Raw genomic sequence first — 21,363 nt, forward strand, 5'->3', positions numbered from 1 at the left:
GAAGGTTGCGTGCCTTATTGAAGGCACGTTCTTGGGCGTCCCCCCAAAACCAATCGCACCCCTTTCTGAGTAGCACGTGGAGAGGCTCCAGCAGCGTGTTCAAGTTCTGCATAAAGTTCCCAAAGTAATTGAGTAGCCCGAGAAAGGCGCGCAGTTCCGAGACATTCCGGGGCCTGGGTGCCAGACGAATTGCTTCGGTTTTGGATTCTGTTGAGCGGATTCCATCAGCGGCAATCCTTCTGTCCAAAAATTCAACCTCGGGTGCGAGAAACAGACACTTGGATTTCTTAACTCTTAGGCCTACCCGATCCAATCGACTTAGTACTTCCTCCAAATTGCGGAGATGGGAGTCGGTGTCCATGCCCGTGATGAGTATGTCATCTTGAAACACAACCGTCCCCGGGATGGACTTGAGCAGACTCTCCATGTTGCGCTGGAATATAGCAGCTGCTGACCTGATGCCGAATGGGCATCGATTGTACATAAAAAGGCCTCGATGTGTGTTGATGGTGGTGAGTAGCTTAGACTCTTCGGTCAGTTCTTGCGTCATATATGTAGATGTGAGATCTAGTTTCGAGAAAAGTTTACCTCCAGCCAATGTGGCAAATAGGTCCTCCGTTCTGGGCAGCGTGTATTGGTCCTGTAGGGAGACTCTGTTTATGGTAGACTTGTAATCCCCACAGATTCGTACGGATCCATCAGGCTTCATGACGGGGATGATGGGACTTGCCCAGTCGCGAAACTCCACGGGTGAGATAATGCCTTCCCGCAGAAGCCAGTCCAGTTCGTGTTCAATCTTTTCCCTCATCACATAAGGCACAGCTCTAGCCTTGTGACGGACCGGTGTGGCATCCTGTGTGATGTAGATTTTAACTTTGGCCCCTTTGAAGGTGCCCACACCTGGCTGAAAGAGATGTTCAAAACGACTTAGAACTGTTGAGCAGGAGGTCCGTTCCTCTCACGACATGGCGTGAACATCATCCCATTTCCAATTTAGTTTTGCCAGCCAGGTTCTCACCAACAGTGCTGGGAGGTCTCCGGGGACAATCCACAGGGGAAGTCGGTTCACCGTCCCTTTGTGTGTGACTGAGAGCATGGCGCTGTCAAGAACTGGGATGATTTCTTTGGTATAGGTCCTTAGTTTGCTGTCGATCCTTGAGAGTTTTGGTCTGTTGCTTTTGTGCGCCCACAGCTGTTTAAATTGTTGGACGCTCATGAGAGATTGACTAGCTCCCGTGTCCAGTTCCATGTTGACGGGTATCCCATTGAGTAGGACCCTCATCATTATTGGAGGCGTCTTGTTGTAAGAACAATGGACACTGATTGTGTTGACCCGCTGTACTTCGGTGTCCTGGGCACTGTCCCCACCGTCTTCTGGTCCGCTCTCCGACCCTTCCGATTCGTATACCAGCCGAGCTGCTGTTTTTCTGCACGTGAGCCAAATGCCCTGTATAGTTGTAGTTTCTGCAAACAGCATGCTGAAATCGACACTCCCTTGTTGAGTGTTTTCCCCCACATTTCCAGCACAGACCGCTTCCATTGTTTCCAAAGGATGAGCTGCATCTGGCTGATCTCTCTTGAGCTTCTCTCAGTCTGTAGTTGATTGCTCGCATTGTGGGTTGATGACGTGTGAACGGCCGTTCATGTGGCCCTTGATGGCTTCTGGCGCCACTGCCTGCTGTTGAAGGCCTGCTCTCCTGCCTTTGTCTGTGTGTGTGGGGGTAGTGGCTTGTTTCACGCTGTGAACCCCTTGTTCCAATGTTTCGTTAGTTGTCGTACCCGCAGTATAGATCAACCTCGTTTCTTCTTCTCCTGCCAAGAATGTCTGTGCAACCAGTGCTGCTGCCTCTAGGATCAAGTTCTTGGTCTCTGTAAGCTTTCGAAATATGCCTGCATGGCCTATTCCTTCAATAAAAAAGTCTCTCAGTACTTCTCTCCTTAGTTCATCGGAGAACTCACATAAACTAGCCAGCCTCTGAAGTTCCACCACAAAGTCGGGTATGCTCTGGCCCACACAGCATCTGTAGTTGTAGAACCTGTGTCTGGCCATGTGTAGACTGCTCGCTGGCTTCAGGTGGTCTCTCATCAGTGTGCTCAGCTCCTCAAACGACTTGCTTGCTGGTTTCTCGGGTGCCAGCAGATCCCTCATTAAGGCGTATGTATTCGAGCCACAGCTGGTCAAGAGATGGGCTCTTCTCTCTTCTGCCTTATCGTTGCCCAACCAGTCTTTGGTTACAAAGCTTTGCTGGAGCCTTTCTATAAAGTCCTCCCAATTGTCTCCAGCATTGTATTTCTCATCTGAGCCATTGGTCGCCATTCTGTGGATTCTGTGATCCCGTAACTCGTCGCCACTGTAAAGTCCTGACCCTGCAGTACAGACTTACATGAGGTACATGCTGAAGTCAAGATCACTCTGTACCTGCATCTTTATTTCACAGCTCTCGAGTGCCACACTTGCCTGAGACCTGCCTTTATATACCTGTGTGGAACAGGTATGCAGTGTCTCCTGCAAGTGCACCCCTGGTGGTAAAGTATGCTTATGGTTACAGGTCATATCCAGTTACAGTCATGTATAGCATGGTAAGATACAGTTATATACAGTAGTGTGAGATACATGACAATAAGGATATCCTTCAGTTCCTCCTTCTCACTAGACCCTCGGTCCCCTTGTACTTCTGGAAGGTTATTTGTGTCTTCCTTTGTGAAGACAGAACCAAAGTATTTGTTCAATTGGTCTGCCATTTCATTGTTCCCCATTATAAATTCACCTGAATCCGACTGCAAGGGACCTACGTTTGTCTTCACTAATCTTTTTCTCTTCACATATCTATAGAAGTTTTTGCTGTCAGTTTTTATGTTCCCAGCAAGCTTCTTCTCGTACTCTATTTTCCCCCTCATAATTAAACTCTGTATCCTCCTTTGCTGAATTCTAAATTTCTCCCAGTCCTCAGGTTTGTTGCTTTTTCTGGCCAATTTATTTGCCTCTGCCTTGGATTTAACACTATCCTTAATTTCCCTTGTTAGCCATGGTTGAGCCACCTTCCCCGTTTTATTTGTACTCCAGACAGGGATGTACAATTGCTGAAGTTCATCTTTAAATGTTTTATATTGCCTTTTCACCATCAACCCTTTAAGTATCATTCACCAGTCTATTCTAGCCAATTCATGCCTCAAATTATCAAAGTTACCTTTCCTTAAGTTCAGGACCCTAGTTTCTGAATTAACTGTGTCACTCTCCATCCTAATAAAGAATTCTACCATGTTATGGTCACACTTCCCCAAGGGGCCTCGCACAACAAGATTGTTAATTAGTCCTTTCTCATTACACATCACCCAGTCTAGGATGGCCAGCTCTTTCGTTGGTTCCTCGACATATTGGTCTAGAAAACCATCCCTAGTACACTCCAGGAAATCCTCCTCCGCATTGCTACCAGTTTGGTTAGCCCAATCACTATGTAGATTAAAGTCACCCATGATAACTGCTGTACCCTTATTGCATGCATCCCTAATTTCTTGTTTGATGCTGTCCCCAACCTTACTACTACTGTTTGGTGGTCTGTACACAACTCCCACTAGTGTTTTCTGCCCCTTGGTATTCCGTAGCTCCACCCATATCGATTCCACATTATCCAAGCTAATGCCCTTTCTTATTATTGCATTAATTTCCTCTTTAACCAGTAATGCCACCCTGCCTCCTTTTCCTTTCTGTCTATCCTTCTTAAATGTTGAATATCCCTGGATGTTGAGTTCCCAACCTTGGTCACCCTGGAGCTATGTCTCCGTGATGCCAATTACATCATACCCGTTAACTGCTATCTGTGCAGTTAATTCGTCCACCTTATTCCGAATACTCCTCGTATTGAGGCACAGAGCCTTCAGGCTTGTCTTTCTAACACACTTTGCCCCTTTAGAATTTTGGTGTAATGTGGCCCTTTTTGCTTTTTGCCTTAGGTTTCTCTTCCCTCCACTTTTACTTTTCTTCTTTCTATCTTTTGCTTCTGTCCCCATTCTACTTCCCTCTGTCTCCCTGCATAGGTTCCCATCCCCCTGCCATATTAGTTTAACTCCTCCCCAACAGCACTAGCAAACACTCCCCCTAAGACATTGGTTCCGGTCCTGCCCAGGTGCAGACCGTCCGGTTTGTGCTGGTCCCACCTCCCCCAGAACCGGTTCCAATGTCCCAGGAATTTGAATCCCTCCCTTGTGCGCAACTCCTCAAACCATGTATTTATCTGAGCTATCCTGCGATTCCTAGTCTGACTAGCACATGGCACTGGTAGCAATCCTGAGATTACTACTTTTGAGGTCCTACTTTTTAATTTAGCTCCTAGCTCCCTAAATACGTCTTGTAGGACCTCATCCCGTTTTTTTACCTATATCGTTGGTACCTATATGCACCACGCCAACTGGTTGTTCACCCTCCCTTTTCAGAATGCCCTGTACTCGCTCCGAGACATCCTTGACCCTTGCACCAGGGAGGCAACATCTATCTATTCCCCTTACAATTGAAACCCCTATCACTATAGCTCCCCCACTCTTTTTCCTGCCCTCCTGTGCAGCAGAGCCACCCATGGTGCCATGGACTTGGCTGCTGCTGCCCTCCCCTGATGGTGTAATGCCAATCTCACACTTGGATCTGTGGCAGGTGAAAGTTGCACTTCTGTTCACTGGAAAGTAGACTGAATTCACAGCTGATGTTCTACATAGATTCTCTGGGTTTCTTTCTGACATGTCTTGTTATATTTTGCTGCAACTGAATGACCCTTTTGTGTGTTTCTGCAGGGACTTGTCTTTCAACAGGATTCAAGAAATGCCGCACCATCTTTTTAAGCATCTTGGAGAACTCCTACAATTGTAATTCCATTATTACTTACTTTTATATACTTTCTATTTCACACTTTGCAGTCTAAAATTTAGAATGATATTCTTTCTTATTCATATTGCTGAAAAGGAAAAATGACTGCTTTGTACAAGTTGCTGTTTTCGGATATGAGTGTGTTAATATTAAAATGGACTGTTATGATGCAAGGACTACTAGCATATAGTCGGAGTCTGCCACCCCTACGTAGAGTAACACAGGGTTGACAGACCCAAATTATATGCCATATTCAGCGCACACTACGCTCATCAGCATCCAAATGCTAACTAAATTTTAATGTTACATAAGAGTTAGGACACTCAACTCTGCTAACATTAAACAGTTAAAAATTCTATCTTAAAAGTTCCCAGATGGTAATATTAAAACATTTCACTCGTACCAGTGAAACTTGAGGAGATCTGTCAGCGGGAAGGCCTGCATTGCTAGGCTACAGCTGGGGAGCAGAGAGGAGGGAGGGGATGGGCGGGACATCGTGGAGGGTCGTGATTAGATCAGGGGTGCTGCAGAGGACATTGTGGAAGTCCAGGATTAGATCGGGTAGGGTCAGCGAGGACATCAGGGATTATATTAGGGGGTCCAGAAAGAAGCAGGAGAGGATATCGGGATTCCATGAGAAGGGGGGATCCAAACACCGGGATCCGATCGTGGGGAGGGAAGCAGGTAAGCTTGAAGGGTGGGCGGGTAAGCAGCCCTGTTCCACCTGGCTCACTAGCAGTGCTGGAAGGGCACTTACCTGATGGGTCTCGCCTCCCTTTAGCTCCCGGCTTTCCCAAGTCCTGGGAAAACTATCCCGCGGGCGTTAAAATAAAACCCTGGTTAAATTTGAGGATCGTAGCCTCATTAAAATATTTTAATGACAATCTGCTTCAGGAGAGCACCCCCAACCCAGCTCTGTTAAAACCAGAAGTGCGGGTGTTAGAGGCAAGCTGGGTCAGGTCTCCCATTTTTTAATTTTAACTTCCCTTCCGCCCTTCTCCCACCCATCCTGGGTAGTTAAAATTACCCCCTTTGTTTCCTTTGCCTTGTCTCTTTTGTGTTACCTCCCCCTTCAGCCTTGGTTAGACTGCCAATAGGTTGATATATCTTTTGAGGCTCTCTAAAGCCTTTCATATTTTTTGTCCATTTATTGTGACACTCCTGTTCAATGTTCTTCATCCTTTTAAATTAGATATGCACACATTTTCCTCCATCACCAGTCCACTATTTTGTTCTTTAGTTTTATGAAGCCCTACTCCTGACATAGGGAAATTCAATCTAAAAACCCCTAATAGCCATGCACACCAAAAGGGGAATATCTATGTGTCAAATGTGTATAATGACAAAATTACTTTGCATCAGTACAAAGTCTGTACCGTAACTGCCCTGTAGTAATGGTGAAAATCTATCATAAGCAATAAATACTACACAATTTATGAAACATAAAACAGGTAATTGTATTAAATTGTGTTCCTAGCATGGAATATCGGGAATTTGGCACTCACTGTCTGCAATTTTGCATCCATTAAATACACGGATGGAAAATCGGAAGGTGGGTGAAATTACATGCATGAATTTCAGATTTACACTCCTGGTGGACAAAGCTGCACGTAGGAGTGTGACTTTGTAAAATGATTCCATAATGTATTATAGAAATGACTTAATTCCTTTCACATCAATAATTCAGATCAGTTAATTCCATTAATATGTTTTATCAATTTACTGATGATTGATCAGCCACCAATTCTTTGCAACTTTCAAATAAAGGATCCCAATAGTTCTAGACTTGTGTGACACAATGTTACCCTTGCAGTGGAAGTATCATGAAATCCAGTCTATTCATCACACTGATATGATTGTTGCACACATATGGCATTCACCAAATAGCAATAATCATATCCTCAGATTCACAAGTGGTTAAAAACCTGCATGAAAGTGCAACCTATACATTGGATTTTATGGTATCAGAGATTGCTGTCAGTGAAAAATATAAGTGAAGACATTCCAGTTGCATCTGCAATGAGCTCCAAAGAAAATGAATAAAATTTACATAGTGAGTTCCATCTGTCAGCTGTACCATCCATCCATCTATCTACAGAGTAGGCACAAAGTGTTTCCTTTTAGGGATGTGTGAAAATCTAGGAAACCCATGGTGCTCGAGCACAACTCTCAGCAGCTGGTCTGAACAGTATTGGCAGAGGCCAGGGAGCAGTCACCTCTTTGTCTTTTAGTCACTAAAAGTTAGATACAAGAGGATATCCTACAAGAGAAAATTGTAAAAGGTATTTTTACTTAATTAAATTAATGTTTATAGATAATATTTTAAATATGCCACTGACTTCAGAACAAAAGTGTTCTAGAATACAAACAGAGAAACAAGCCTATCTAGCATGCTCCATCCACAGCCACATACAAGTTGCCTTCATGGCTCCACTCTATTATTTAATTTCCTGAAGGAAAATTCCACACAATATTGCCCCAATTCTCAAAGGTAATTGAGTAAAAAACAAAACCTCTATCTATTGTGTTACAATTACATTATTTTTCTTAGACAGGTGAGAAATGTTCTTAGGCTCATCATAGAGCAACATCAAAGTAAAACTGAAAATGCTTGAAACCCTCAGCAGGTCAGGCAGCATCCATGGTGAGAGAATCAGAGTAAACATCATCGACCAATTTAAACTCTCACCACCCCCCCCCCCCCCCCGCCTCCCACACCCCCGCGCCCCCACTTCACTTCATGGTAACCAGGCGACGGAGGCCGTTAAAATGTGTCCCGATCTTAACCTGCTCTTTTGAGTAGGTGAGCAGGACACCCACAGGAAGAAAGCGGGATCCTAATTAAATATGATCAGGTCCAATTATGTCATCCTGCTGCCGAACTTCTATTTCCGCCACCAGCCAAATAGTGGATCTATCTGGGTTCAAGCGGGACTCAAGGAACACTTATTCTGTTAAGATTGTCCTGTCCTCCACGTCCCCGATTGTACCCGCCCTCCTTTTAAAGTCTGGGCCGTTAACTCGGTTTCTCTCCCCACAGATGCTGCCTGACCTATTGAGTGGTTCCAGCATTTCTGTTTTTATTTCAGATTTCCAGCATTCACAAATTTTGTTTCTTTATCAAAGTAAAGCTATCGTATTAATTTGTGCACACACAAATGTATCAATTTCAACCTATTTCTGGATCACCAAATGTTATATTGACATTGTAGCACATGTATGAATCTCAGCATAAGGATATTCCTTCAGACAATGGCTGGGTACGAATGAGTTTGACGGTTTATGGCATAAGTATTGATTAAGATGGTAAAATACCCCATGAATGCATTACTGTGAGTGGCTATTGAAACAGTTGAGAGGCAATCGATAAATACTTGTGGAAAAATATCGAAAGGTACAGTGAGAAAGCAGGGAAATGGTGTTAGAATAGATAGCTTTGATGTGGAGCTAATACTGGCACAGGTACAATAAATTGGCTTCACTTTGATGTTGCTCTATTTTAATTGTACAGCAAAATCATGTAAAAAGGACCTATTTCAAGTCACAGCTGAGTAAAATGACAGAAGCAATTCATTCAAGTTGGTAAATGTATGCATGTGCATGCCATTCATATAAGGGCCAGTTTTTTAAAAAAGTGAACGGACAGAAAATTGTGGGGAACGTGCCCAGAATTTCCAACAAGGTACAGCTGGCAGGTGAAGCTCTGTACCAGGAGTCTACATTCATAGAGAACTGTAGAGTCTATAGCCAATCAAAGGGGTCATATACACCACCAAAACATTCCTTTTGATGAGGGAAATGAAATCACAGCAGAAACTGTTGACACGGAAGCATTTCTATACAGTAACGTACAATGACACATGCTGTGCACATAAAAATGTAGTCCCGAAAAATATAACTAGTTTCCATTTGTTGTCATTGCAGGAACATTTCTTTCAATATCATTAAGAAAATTCATGTGGATCAGTTTGATTACCTATACAAACTAAAGTCACTGTAAGTTCTTCCAGGACCTTTACGATATGGATATTTTGATGTTCAATTTAGTATTCTAATTTTTACTTTTACTAAAAGTAATTGTTCTTATTTTTAGTGAATTTTGTGCTCATAAACAATCTCCATCCATTACACCAGCAGGAGCCTGGCAGAACTCCCAGGGAAATAGTGTAATCAGCAGTTTGCAGCCAGAGTAATGGCAGAAAACATATTTTCAGGGTCCCAATGCCCCATCAAGCACTCCTGAAGTACTCAGTTCCACAGTGGCCACACCTTTAATCTAAAGAGCATTCCCAGCTGCAACTGTGTGATATTTTCTATTTCTTGCACAGGCACCTTGAGGCCTCTCTTATTGAGATTTCCAACTTAGTGCCAGTTTGGGGTCAGTTTAATGCCAACTAGGAACTGAATTGACAGTGGCCATACCTATTTCACATTGGATCCTTACAGGAAACAGAGCGGACTTTCATCCTATCGTCATGGCTACATGTGTACTCCGGATCTAGATATAAAAGGATGGTGCCTGACCAACTAAACTACCCATTTCAAAAACATCTATGAATAAATGGTGCATCCATACCACTGGTTTGTAAGAATAATATAGTGTAACATTACCGTTGGTAAATCCAGTAGTAAATTGGATAGCAAACATGCTAGCATGACTCACTAAGAGTGCAAATAACCCATTGGCCCTATATTGACAGGACGGCTTTAGATAAATTTGGAGATAAAGTACCACCAAATTAACGTCAGGGGAGGTGAAATCGATGTCAAAGAGATCGCTGGATCTTTGTGGGCATCTTTCTTTGAGGTTAGCGGCGAGTGCGATCACTTCGCTGCTGACCGCAAAATCAGGCCAATTCAGACCTAAATTTACCAGGAAGCCATGCTTCAGAGAAAGAATTAAAATTTCTAGCAAACGAATTGGCCTGATTTTGCGATCAGCAGCGAAGTGATCGCACTCGCCGCTAACCTCAAAGAAAGATGCCCACAAAGATCCAGCGATCTCTTTGACATCGATTTCACCTCCCCTGATGTTAATTTGAATCGGACGCCAAGTCTAGGGGATCTCCAGTGTCCAGCAACAGTGATGTCATCAAGCCGGGTAAGTAACTAATCACATTGAGGAATTCTCACAGACAGCAAAGCAGGAAGTAAAAAACACTTCACTTTTTAATCATTTTACAAAGCGTGAAATAAAGATTCAGATATACACATGGGATTAAGGAAGAAGTTGAAATATCATAAACTTAAAAGAAAATTATTTTAAAAAAACATGGAATTTTTATCATAATGGAAAAATTTGACATTCCACAAATTTAAAACTAGTTTTTCAGGGCCAGAACAGTTTTGAAGCTCTAATTATGACTCAATACACCATTTAAACCCCAGTTACACTCATTCAATAAGACTTAACTTTTCCGGGGGGGGGGGGGTGGTTACGAGTAATATTCCCACGTAAAAGCTTAAGTTCTCGTCAGTTCCATGATTTCAATTGATTGCCGGCTGTGGGGAGCTCAACAGCATGCCCTATAGAGGAGCAGGGAATGACTGGCAGCAACTTCTGGATTTCCGTGTTTAACTGCGCATATACATACTCCAGATGTTGCTAACGGATTCACGGATGTAATGACGGCAAATGCTGACAGTTTCACCATCATTACAACAGCAAATGCTCGGCCATTATTTTAAAGCTTATTTTTCTGCTGCTGCAATTGGAGACTCATGCTTGGGGGATGGATCAATGGGTCCCAGCTGGCCTCTGGTATTTCATCCAAGTTGCTGTTCTTCATATTTAAATCCAGTGAGTATCAATGGGCTGTTGAATCATGGAGCTGATCAAGTGTGGTCAGTGCTTCAATGCTGGGGATGTTGGCCTGGACGAGGACGTTAATGTTTGTACATCTGTCCTCCCAGGGGACTTGTAGGATCTTGCGGAGACATCGTTGGTGGTATTTCTCCAGCGACTTGAGGTGACTATTGTACATGGTCCACATCTCTGAGCCATATAGGAGGACGGGTATTACTACAGCCCTGTAGACCATGAGCTTAGTGACAGTTTTGAGGGCCTGGTCTTTAAACACTCTTTTCCTCAGGCGGCCGAAGGCTGCACTGGAGGCGGTATTGGATCTCGTCGTCAATGCCTGCTCTTGTTGATAGGAGGCTCCCGAGATAAGGGAAGTGGTCCACATTGTCCAGGGCCGTGCCGTGGATTTTGATGTCTGGGGGGCAGTGCTGTGGGCGAGGACAGGCTGGTGGAAGACTTTTGTCTTACTGATGTTTAGTGTAAGGCCCATGCTTTCATACGCCTCGGTAAATACTTCGACTATGTCCTGGAGTTCAGCCAGTGTGTGTGCACAGACGCAGGTGTCGTCCGCGTACTGTAGCTCGACGACAGAGGTTGGAGTGGTTTTGGACCTGTCCTGGACACAGCGAAGGTTTGAACAGCTTCCCACTGGTTCTGTAGTTTAGTTCCACTCCAGCGGGGAGCTTGTCAACTGTGAAGTGGAGCATGGCAGCGAGGAAGATTGAGAAGAGGATTGGGGCGATGATGCAGCCCTGCTTGACCCCGGTCCGGACGTGGATTGGGTCTGTGATGGATCCGTTGGTAAGGATCACGGCCTGCATGTCATCGTGCAGCAGGCGGAGGATGGTGATGTACTTTTGGGGGCATCCGAAACGCAGGAGGACGCTCCATAGACCCTCATGGTTGACAGTGTCAAAGGCCTTTGTAAGGTTGAAGAAGGCCATGTATAAGGGCTGACGCTGTTCCCTGCATTTTTCCTGCAGCTGTATGTTCTTATACCATACCAGGTAGTACAGTCGGGGATTGGTAACGGTGTAGGATATTTACATTTTATGTATAGTCTGTTTGTTTAGCCAGTCCTAAGAAAAAACAGTTTGGCCACTCTCAACCCAGTTATTAGCAGGTGCAAGTTCACAGCACAAAATGGTTACAATGTCACAAAAGTTAACACTCAATTAGAAATTTCATTCAGTCAGTTTGTAAAAGTATAGTAGTGAGTTGCTCTTCTGAGGTTGGGGTAGAACTGAGAGAGTTTTGTCCTGCATGTAACCCATTGTGAATCTGGCCTGTGTTTGATCTTTATTTTGAGTGTGAAAACTGAACAAGCATTTCATATATAATATAAAATAAAAACAGAAAATGATGGAAATACTCAGCAGGTCAGGCAGCATCTATGGAGAGAGAAACAGAGTTAAGGTTTTAGATCAATGACCTTTTATCAGAACAGACCTTTTCACCCTGCGAGCATTTTCATATCCCAGTTTGATATACTTGGTAAGCACAGCAAACTCACTATTTATAAGAATTTAGAAATTACCGTTGATTGATTTAAATAATCAGGAATTAACAAGAACAAGCTAAACACTAGTGAGACACCATGGATGAATAAAGCCATGAGGGAAAAATTGTGGGTAAGGAAAGAGGCATACATTAAGTACATGGACAGCAGGGAGAGCATGATAAGGGAGAATATGAAGGGATTAGGAGAGAAGTTTAAAAAAAAACAATTAGGAAGGCAAAGAGGAACTATGAAATTAAATTCTCAAGGTACATAAAACAAAATAGTAAAATATTTTCCAGGCATATAAATCAAAAAAGAAAGGTCAAGATGGGAATAGGACCACGAAGGGATGGAAAGGATAATATCACAGGCAGCAATAGAGAGATGGCTGAGATATTAAATAATTACTTTGCTTCAGTATTTACCAGGGAGATAGAAAAGATGGACATGACATTGAGTTATGAGATTAGTAATGAGTTAACTGCATTTAAAATAAAATGAGGAGATATACTAAATAAATTAATGAAACTCAAAGAGGATAAAACCCCTGGTCCAGGCAGGTTACATCCGTGTTTTTTAAAATAATCTAGGGAAGAAATAGCAGAGGCATTACTACACATATTCAGTAATTCTTTAGAAAAAGGTGTAGTGCCTGAGGATTGGTGGATAACTAACGTAATACCTATATTTAAGAAGGGAGATAGAACATGTCCAGAGAACTATAGGCCAGTCAGCTTAACATCGGTGGTAGGAAATATAATGGAATCCCTACTAAAGGAGAGAATAGAAGAACATCTAGAAACCAAAAATATAAAATTAAATAGTCAGCATGGATTTCAAAAAGGAAAGTCTTGCTCGACTAACCTAATTTAATTTTTTGAAGAGGTATCAGAGAAAGTAGACAATGGTAACACAGTAGATGTAATTTATCTAGATTTTCAAAAGGCCTTTGATAAGGTACCACATAATAGTCTAATGAATAAGGTCAGGGAATGCGGAGTCAGGGGACAAGTAGCAGAATGGATAGCTAGCTGACTTCAAGACAGAAAGCAGAGAGTAGGGGTAAAGGGTAGCTATTCACAGTGGCAGAAGGTGGGAAGTGGTGTTCCACAAGGATCAGTGCTGGGACCACTTTTCCCAATTTATATTAACATTTTAAACTTTGGAGTCAAAAACACAATTTGCGGACGATGCCAAATTGAGAGGGATAGCCGATACTGAGGAGAACTGCAACAAATTACAAAAATAAATTAATAAACTTGTAGAATGGGCATATAATTGGCAAATGAAATTCAACACAGATAAATGTGAGGTATTATATTTTGGTAAGAAAAATAGGGAGGTCAGTTAATACTTGGAAAATAAGAATCTAAATTTGGTAGAAGAGCAAAGGGATCTCAGAGTACAAGTACACAAATCACTAAAAATATCGACACAGGTTAACAAGACCATTAAAAAGCAAACCACGAATCAGGGTTTATTTCTAGAGGGATAGAATTGAAAAGTAGGGAAGTTATGCTAAACTTGTAGACCACATTTGGAGTGCTATGAGCAATTCTGGTTGCCACATTATTAAAAGGATATAGAGGCACTGGAGAGGGTGCAAAGAAGAATTACAAGAATGATACCAGAAATGTGAGGGTACATCTATCAGGAAAGGATGAACAGACTGGGTCTCCTTTCTCTTGAAAAGAGAAGGCTAAGGGGTGACCTAATAGAGGTCATTAAAATTCTGAAAGGTTTTGATAGAGTAGATATAGAGAGAGTGTTTCCACTTGTGGGGAAGAGCATAACTTGAGGCCATCAATATAAGATAGTTATCAAGATATCAAATAGGGAATTCAGAAGAAACTTCTTTACCCAGAGAGTGGTGAGAATGTGGAACTCGCTACCACAGGAAGTGGTTGAAACAAATAGTAGTGATGCATTTAAGGAGCGGTTAGATAAGCATATGAGGGAGAAAGGAATGGAGGGTTATGCTGATAGGGTTCGATAAGGAAAGACGGGAGGAGGCTCAAGTAGAGCATAAGCACTAGCATGGACAGGTTGGGTCAAATGGTCTGTTTCTGTGCTGTATATCTTATGTAATAATTCCAGCAAATTATACCTATGTTTATTCAATAAATATGTCTTGTAAGGATATTGATATTTTCTATTGTTACAGCAGTATGGACGGAATGGATCTTCAGGTTCTACGAAAAAGGATATTCCAGCCTCTTACAAATCTATCCCATATGTAAGTGCTGCATATACATACTGTAGAGACCTTTACAGTGCTTCACCTGTTGCAGCTCGTGATTTTGATAAAGGGGTTCTAACAAATTGACTTCTCTTTCAGATACTTTAACAAGTTCCAATTCTGTGGCTATGCTCCACATGTCCGTAGCTGCAAACCCAACACTGATGGGATATCGTCCTTTGAGAACCTACTGGCTAATGTTGTCCTCCGAGTCTTCGTTTGGGTTGTTTCTGCTATTACGTGTTTTGGAAATATCTTTGTTATATGCATGAGATCTTACATCAGATCTGAGAACAAGCTTCACGCCTTGTCTATAATGTCTCTTTGCTGTAAGTATGCACTCATAGGAGCAGATTTTGTTTTCCTTTAGCTACAGTACATATTTTCAAATAACTTCAATCACTTTAGTTTTCTGGTGTCCTGATTCTGTCGAAGACATCGATTCAAGGTAAGACTCTTAACACAAGCAGACCATCAGACTGTTAGTTTATTTTTACTTGTATACAAGGGGAGAGTGCCCTAGTCAAAAGCTTAGGGTACCAATTCCGACAATCTACAGAAATGTGGAATATTTATACCCCTAAGTAAACAACACCTATCATATGTGATAGTTCCTCTTTTTTTGTAATAGTGCAGAGTCTAGCAGTTAATTTAATTACCTCATCAGTGTTATCCAATGGCTACTTGTCTTAGCTACCCTTTCCTTATTTTGGGCTAACCTCTCCTTGTCCCCTGTACACACTGTCTGTTTTTTTTGGTGTACACATTCTTATTGTGATTATAATTAGACAGAGAAGACAGATGACCTTAGCTGCCATGAGGTAATGCAACCCATGGTTTCAACTGCTGACAGCTTGTTTGGTATAGTTGCTGAAGTAAGCTCTAATTCTTAGGTTGACCAAATATAATGTCCCAGCAAGCCTTGCAATCTATGGTTGCTCTTTTTCTATCTTTCCACAGTACATACCGTCAAAAGGGCAGTCAGGCAACCACCACACTGGCCTTCATCAATGCTGTGCTGCCCCCCAGGAGGTGCATAGTAACATCCCAATAATGGCTGCCTGATTTTTTTCCCTCTGTCCTTGTTAGGAATAGACTGCATTCTGCTCTATTCCTCCATGACAGCACAGGTGAAGTCAGCAGTTCAAATCTACAAGGAAACATATTGGCTTGATGCATAGATAAATACATCTCATAAACTGTCTTATTTTGAGAGATCTGAGGGCAAATCGAGTGAATAATAGTTATTTGAATCCAATGATTAATATTTGTAAATCCAAATATTAAAATTGATAGACTCACTTTTGTTGAAGAATTCCTCATTTGAAGCTCACATGAATCACATCATAACATTCCTTCAAGGTGTTTTTTAGTCAGCTACAGAAAGAGTTAGAAAACTGAAAGTACATGAAAGACATTTTCATTTATGCTCAGCCAGATGTCTGGCTCATGCAAAAACCATCACCAGGTTTAAGTGTCTCCAAACCAAGCTACTAAGAAACCCAGGTAGAGTTTCAGTCTTCCCGTAGCGACATATCCCACGTTACATTAAACCCATCAAGCTCAGGTGTACTGCTTATGTAGTGATAAGGTTTAGGATCCTCAACCATGTACAGGAGCACTGCCAGAGTTTAACCCGTAGAAACTAAACATACAACCAGCACAGAGCACTGGTAAGATTCCTGCTGCTTGTCCAGCCAAGGTCACTCTAAATGTTGGAGCATTGGATTGCAGCGATATCTGTAGCTGGTCGCCGTTTTGGAGCGTGGACAGGAACATCGGCAGAGTCCAGGTACAGAGAAGTGGGAAGGTCGGGGTGGATGAGTGGCGAGTGTTTGTGGCGAGATGCGGTGACTGTTTATGGCGGAAGTGCAGTGAGAGATTGTGACGGAGGTGCGACAGATGAGGGTACGGGGCCCAGAAGAGCCGAGGGCCCAGGGGCAGCATGGATCAGCCCACACTGCGATATGTGTGCGCGCTAGGTTCGTGCAGCAGAGCAGGTTTCCAGTCGTCCTGGTTAACCTTTGCCACTGGATAAAGGCCTACCTCTGTCAAGCCCATGTGGTGGCTTGTGTGCAACGGTCACCGTACATTAAAAAAATTCACACACAGGCATCTTCCACCCTCTCAATTGGAGTTCAGGACTGGAACATCGGGTCCTTCATCGAGACACCTGTGAACTCGTGGAAGCAAGTCATCCTCGTTCAAGGGACCGCCTATGATGATGACTTTTGTAGCTGTCTGGGACAACTTCCAACCTCTCAAGGCACATCTATTCCTCCAGGCGACATTGGTAAAACAAGCTCATTGTTAAGTCAGAATACCATGAACCTGTCTAGCTCAGGTATCAGATTATCAGGTCTGTCGCAGAAGATTCACTTGGGTCTGAACCAAACAAACTTGTCATCTTAACCCCACATACCTCCATAAAAACAATTTAATATGTGCAGTTATATAGGACTAGACTTTCCCAAGAGCCCCTCAACACCCGATTGCCGCCCAGAAAAACCACTAACGTTTTGCAACTATTGCTGGCGAGATTTTCCATATTTAAGGTCAAAATAATCACCCGGCGAGAAAATGGATCTTGCACCAGTATTCTCGGTGGTTAAAGGCGAAACTAGGTGAAACAGGTGGTTCTTAAAATGTTTTTAAACATTTACTCCGAGGCTGCGGTTGTCTGCAGTATTACTGAACTATATAACACACAAATAGGATAAGATTTATATTTTTCTTGTAGTGCTCAACATAACAATATTGTAACTTTTATGAGTAATATGGTCAACCTGGTTATGGTATATTAATTCTAGAATGCTTACAGCACAGATGGTGGCCATTCGGCTCGTCGAGCCTGTGCCGGCTCTCTGCAAGTGCAATTCGGCTCATCCTATTCCCTCGCCCTTTCCCCGTAGCCCTGCAAATGTTTTTCCTTCAGGTACATGTTCAATTCCCTTTTGAAAGCATGCCTAGAGAGGCCTAGGTAGGGTGGAAAACTTTTTTTACATTTTCATTTTTTTTTTAAGTTAAAAAACACTCCCAAGATAGTTTTACAGTTAATCGCCGTTTTTCAATAAAAAAAAATAAAGAACCTTTAACTTACCTTCCTTTGAAGAGTACTCACCCACCGCCCTGTTTAAGCTGCTTTCACAGGGCGGTTCCCTCGGCAATTTGGAAGGGCTTCCGTTGAGGCCAAACTTACGCCCTGGCAATTTTCTCGGTGGCGCACGTTGGCGGTTTGCTCCCGGCGGGCTTTCGAGATGTGGGCGGTACCATTCAAAAAGTAAGGGGGAAACTTTTGCCGAGCTGTTTCTCTCACAAAAACAGCTGTACCGCTGAGAAAACCGCTGAAAATGAAGGTGAAAGTCTCCCCATAGGTCCTGAAATTCCACAGGGGTTCTATTAGTCTCCTGCCATAACACCGGCAGGAGATCATCTAAACCCACAGAGAAATTAAGCAAATGGTCACGTTCAGCCATTTACGTCATTTCCGGGGCCTCCCAGAGAGTTATGGTAGAGATCCAGTAGAACCCCTACAGAATTTCTGGGCCACCATCTCTAAAGTAAACCGTTAAACCCCCAAAGCTCTTAGAAGTATATTTCACTCTTGGAGCTAGCCATAGTTTTTTGGTGGGAAAATAACATCAGGAGTGCCAAGCAGACTGTATATAATTCATGTCTTAATGTTTTTGTGGGCTTGACTAATATATGTTTGCAAATGTTCATTCTAGGTGCAGACTGCCTGATGGGAATATATCTCTTTGTGATTGGATCATATGACCTTAAATATCATGGCGAGTACAACAGACATGCTCAGTTGTGGATGGACAGCATGCAGTGTCAAATAACTGGGTCTTTAGCAATGCTCTCAACAGAAGTGTCTGTATTACTTTTATCTTTCCTGACTTTGGAAAAGTACCTCTGCATTGTTTATCCATTCAGCAACCTGAAGCCAGGAAAGTGCAGGACAGTTTTCATTTTGATATTCATTTGGTTTGTGGGGTTTGCCATTGCATTCACTCCCCTGATGAATAACGACTTCTTTAAGAATTACTATGGCAGAAATGGAGTGTGTTTCCCTCTGCATTCAGAACAGATGGAGACTTATGGAGCACAGGCATATTCAGCTGTCATTTTTCTTGGTAAGTTTGATGATTATTTGTTGCATCTAACTTTATGATTTTCAATATCAAGTTTTAGTGAATTCTTTGAGGTGTAAAATTGAATCTATAGCTCCCCTAATAGCCTAGTGGGTAAAGGCATACAGAACATAAAGTTCCAGGTTGTTGTTGAGTTACCAAATCTCTGTAGGGGGAAGGAGATGGAGGACAATAGGGGTGAAATAACTGGCTTTGGTGCTACTTGGCTATGGAGGAAAAAATCAGGCAAGATTTCCAGTCCTGGTTACTGTCCAGTGACCCCTGTAATAAAGGACACTGTTTGAGAAGATGATTAAGCTGCCCGCCCTCTGCCCTCGTCAAGTAGCATGCTCATATTTACTGTTTAGATACACACCCATCAAATGGCCACTTCAGTGAGGCACCAAAGAGCTCCTAACATCTGAGTAACTATACCCCAGCATCAGTCAGTACTTTCAGGAGAGGAGCGAAGAAAAATAGAAAATAAAAAGTTTAAACAATATCTAGAAATTTTGTAAATTCCCCCAAATACAAGAGAGTTGAAATTGCGGTCGGAGGCTTCCCAAGGGCAATTGCCTCCGACCTGAAACATTTCTACAAATTTACCTGGTGGTCCGGGAGAAGCATGGAATTCCGTTGGGGAGGCCTTCTCTTCCCGCACTGTGAAGCGCGCTCCCATCCTCCTGGTTCCAACGCAGAAGGTGCAGTCACGTGTGACTGCTCAGCCAATCAGGTACCGTATTCCACAGCTTTCTCATTAATAGCAATGAGAACTCCGTATCTACGAATTCTCATTGCTATTAATGAGAAAAAAAACACACTAAACACTAATAATAAAAATAAAAAAACACCCCTCACATAATTAAAATTAATTGAAATTAAAGTTAATAAATATCTTAGAGAAAAAATAAATTTCCGAGTTTTTTAAAAGTTTTTAATTATGGTTAAAAATAAATGTAACGTAGTGGGCAGGTTTTTTTAAAATAATGTGTTTTTTAAATTTTATTTTATTTTATTTTTGTATGTTTTTAAACTCTTACACCTGCTTTTATCAGACAAGAATTTTGAGGACATTTGTTGGGCAAGATATGGGTAAATACCGCAATCTTGCCCTTGCAAATGTCCTCGCAGCTGATATGCATTGGATCTGTCAAGCTCCAGCTTAGATCGGAAAAGCCGGTTTTCAGTGCATGCGCATTGTGTGCTGAAAACCAGCTTTTGCGATGCCTTTCCGGGTCCGTAGACATTAAGACGGACCTGGGCAGGCTGGGATTTCCAGGCAAAGATTTTTTCTAATAAGAGCAAAGGGTGTTTTATTTCTACAAGTCTTATTTTTTTTTAATTTTAATTACTTGCCCCTCCCCATTTTTTGTTTCATTCCATCTTTAGCCCCTCTCTTCCTCATGACCCAAACACGCGGCTACGATAACATCAAGGCAGCTTGTTGTCCTGCCTTTACTGCTTCTCAACCAGCTGCAAGATGTACAAGACAGATTGGATTGATTCATCCTCCAGTTTCACCCCACTGAACTCCATTCTGCTCCACCAACAGCCCAGCTGAGATTGAGATCCCTCCATATGGGGAAATCACAGGGGGTTAAACCCTTATGCAACCCATGTGGTGCGTCATTATTTATGTTATATATTGCATAATTTAAGACTCCTGGAGCATTTCTACATAAATGTGAAACTACAACACAGTCACCATGCATTAGTATATTCGACCTCGGCCTTAAGCCGTCTATAAAGCTGCTTTGCGGCTCCCGAGTTGGGTTGTTGTTTTAGGTTCAGAAATGCCTTGCATTTGCGATTTATTAGCTCTTGGATCTCCTGGTCATTCTCATCAAACCAGTCCTGGTGTTTCCTGGTTGAGTGACCAAGCGTCTCTTCGCAGGCACTGGTTATGGTGGCCTGGAGGGCAGACCAAGCGCTGTGGGCACTCTGCGTCTTGGGGTCGTCAAGGGTCGCCAGGATAGCAGTGAGGCACTGGCTGTATAGGGCTCTCTTAGCTGGGTCCTTGAGTGCCCCAGCGTTGATTTTTCTGCAGCATTGCTTCTGCTGTCGTCACCACTTTGGGGTGATATTGTTGTTGATGATGGAAAGGCAAACCAGAGGAAGAACGCCGCTGCCACGGAGTCGGTAGTCGACTGCCTCAGAGACTCCCCCTGCGGGATTAGCGAATGTCTCATGACTCTCCGACTCACCCTATCCCAGAACCAGTGCGCCACAGTTATCAGTGCGTACGCTCCTACACTCGATGCAACAGATGAGGCCAAAGAGGGATTTTACTCCAGCCTCGAACAATCCCTGTTCCACGTCCCCACAGACGACAAACTGATCCTCCTCAGCGACTTTAATGCCAGAGTTGATAAGGGCACAGGCCTCTGGGGAGGCGTGATCGGCAAAGAGGGAGTAGGGAAAACCAACTCCAGTGGTATCTTGCTCCTGACAAAATGCCTAGAACACAACCTTGTCATCATCAACAGCTTGTTCCGCCAGAGGTAAAAGTACAAGGCATCGTGGCAACACCCTCGCTCCAAACATTGGCACCTGCTCAACTATGTCATTGTTCGAGCAAGGGATCGCAAGGAAATGCGCGTCACCCGCCCCGCCATGACAGGAGCCGATGACTGCTTGATCACCGCCTAATCCATTCCGTCATCAACACCAATATAGCCCCAAATCGACAACAGCAACAGAAGTCATCGTCAACATCTTCACCGAGGCATATGAAAGCATGGGCCTTACACTAAACATCCGTAAGACAAAGGTCCTCCACCAACCTGACCTCGCCACACAGCACACTGCCCCCCCTCCCCCCCCCCCAGT

At 43.1% G+C, this 21,363-nt stretch overlaps 1 protein-coding gene across 1 annotated transcript in view; it reads left to right on the forward strand.

Moving 5' to 3' along the window:
• The window catches only part of rxfp1 (relaxin family peptide receptor 1), a 173,643-nt gene that overhangs the window by 121,790 nt on the left and 30,490 nt on the right, over positions 1 to 21,363 (forward strand). The window contains 5 exon segments of the mRNA XM_070862488.1: positions 4,783 to 4,854; positions 8,780 to 8,851; positions 14,324 to 14,395; positions 14,498 to 14,727; positions 18,127 to 18,537. Of these exon segments, the coding sequence (XP_070718589.1) occupies positions 4,783 to 4,854; positions 8,780 to 8,851; positions 14,324 to 14,395; positions 14,498 to 14,727; positions 18,127 to 18,537 (857 nt within the window).

This window comes from Pristiophorus japonicus, chromosome 2 (assembly GCF_044704955.1).
Source record: "Pristiophorus japonicus isolate sPriJap1 chromosome 2, sPriJap1.hap1, whole genome shotgun sequence".
Taxonomy (NCBI): domain Eukaryota; kingdom Metazoa; phylum Chordata; class Chondrichthyes; family Pristiophoridae; genus Pristiophorus; species Pristiophorus japonicus.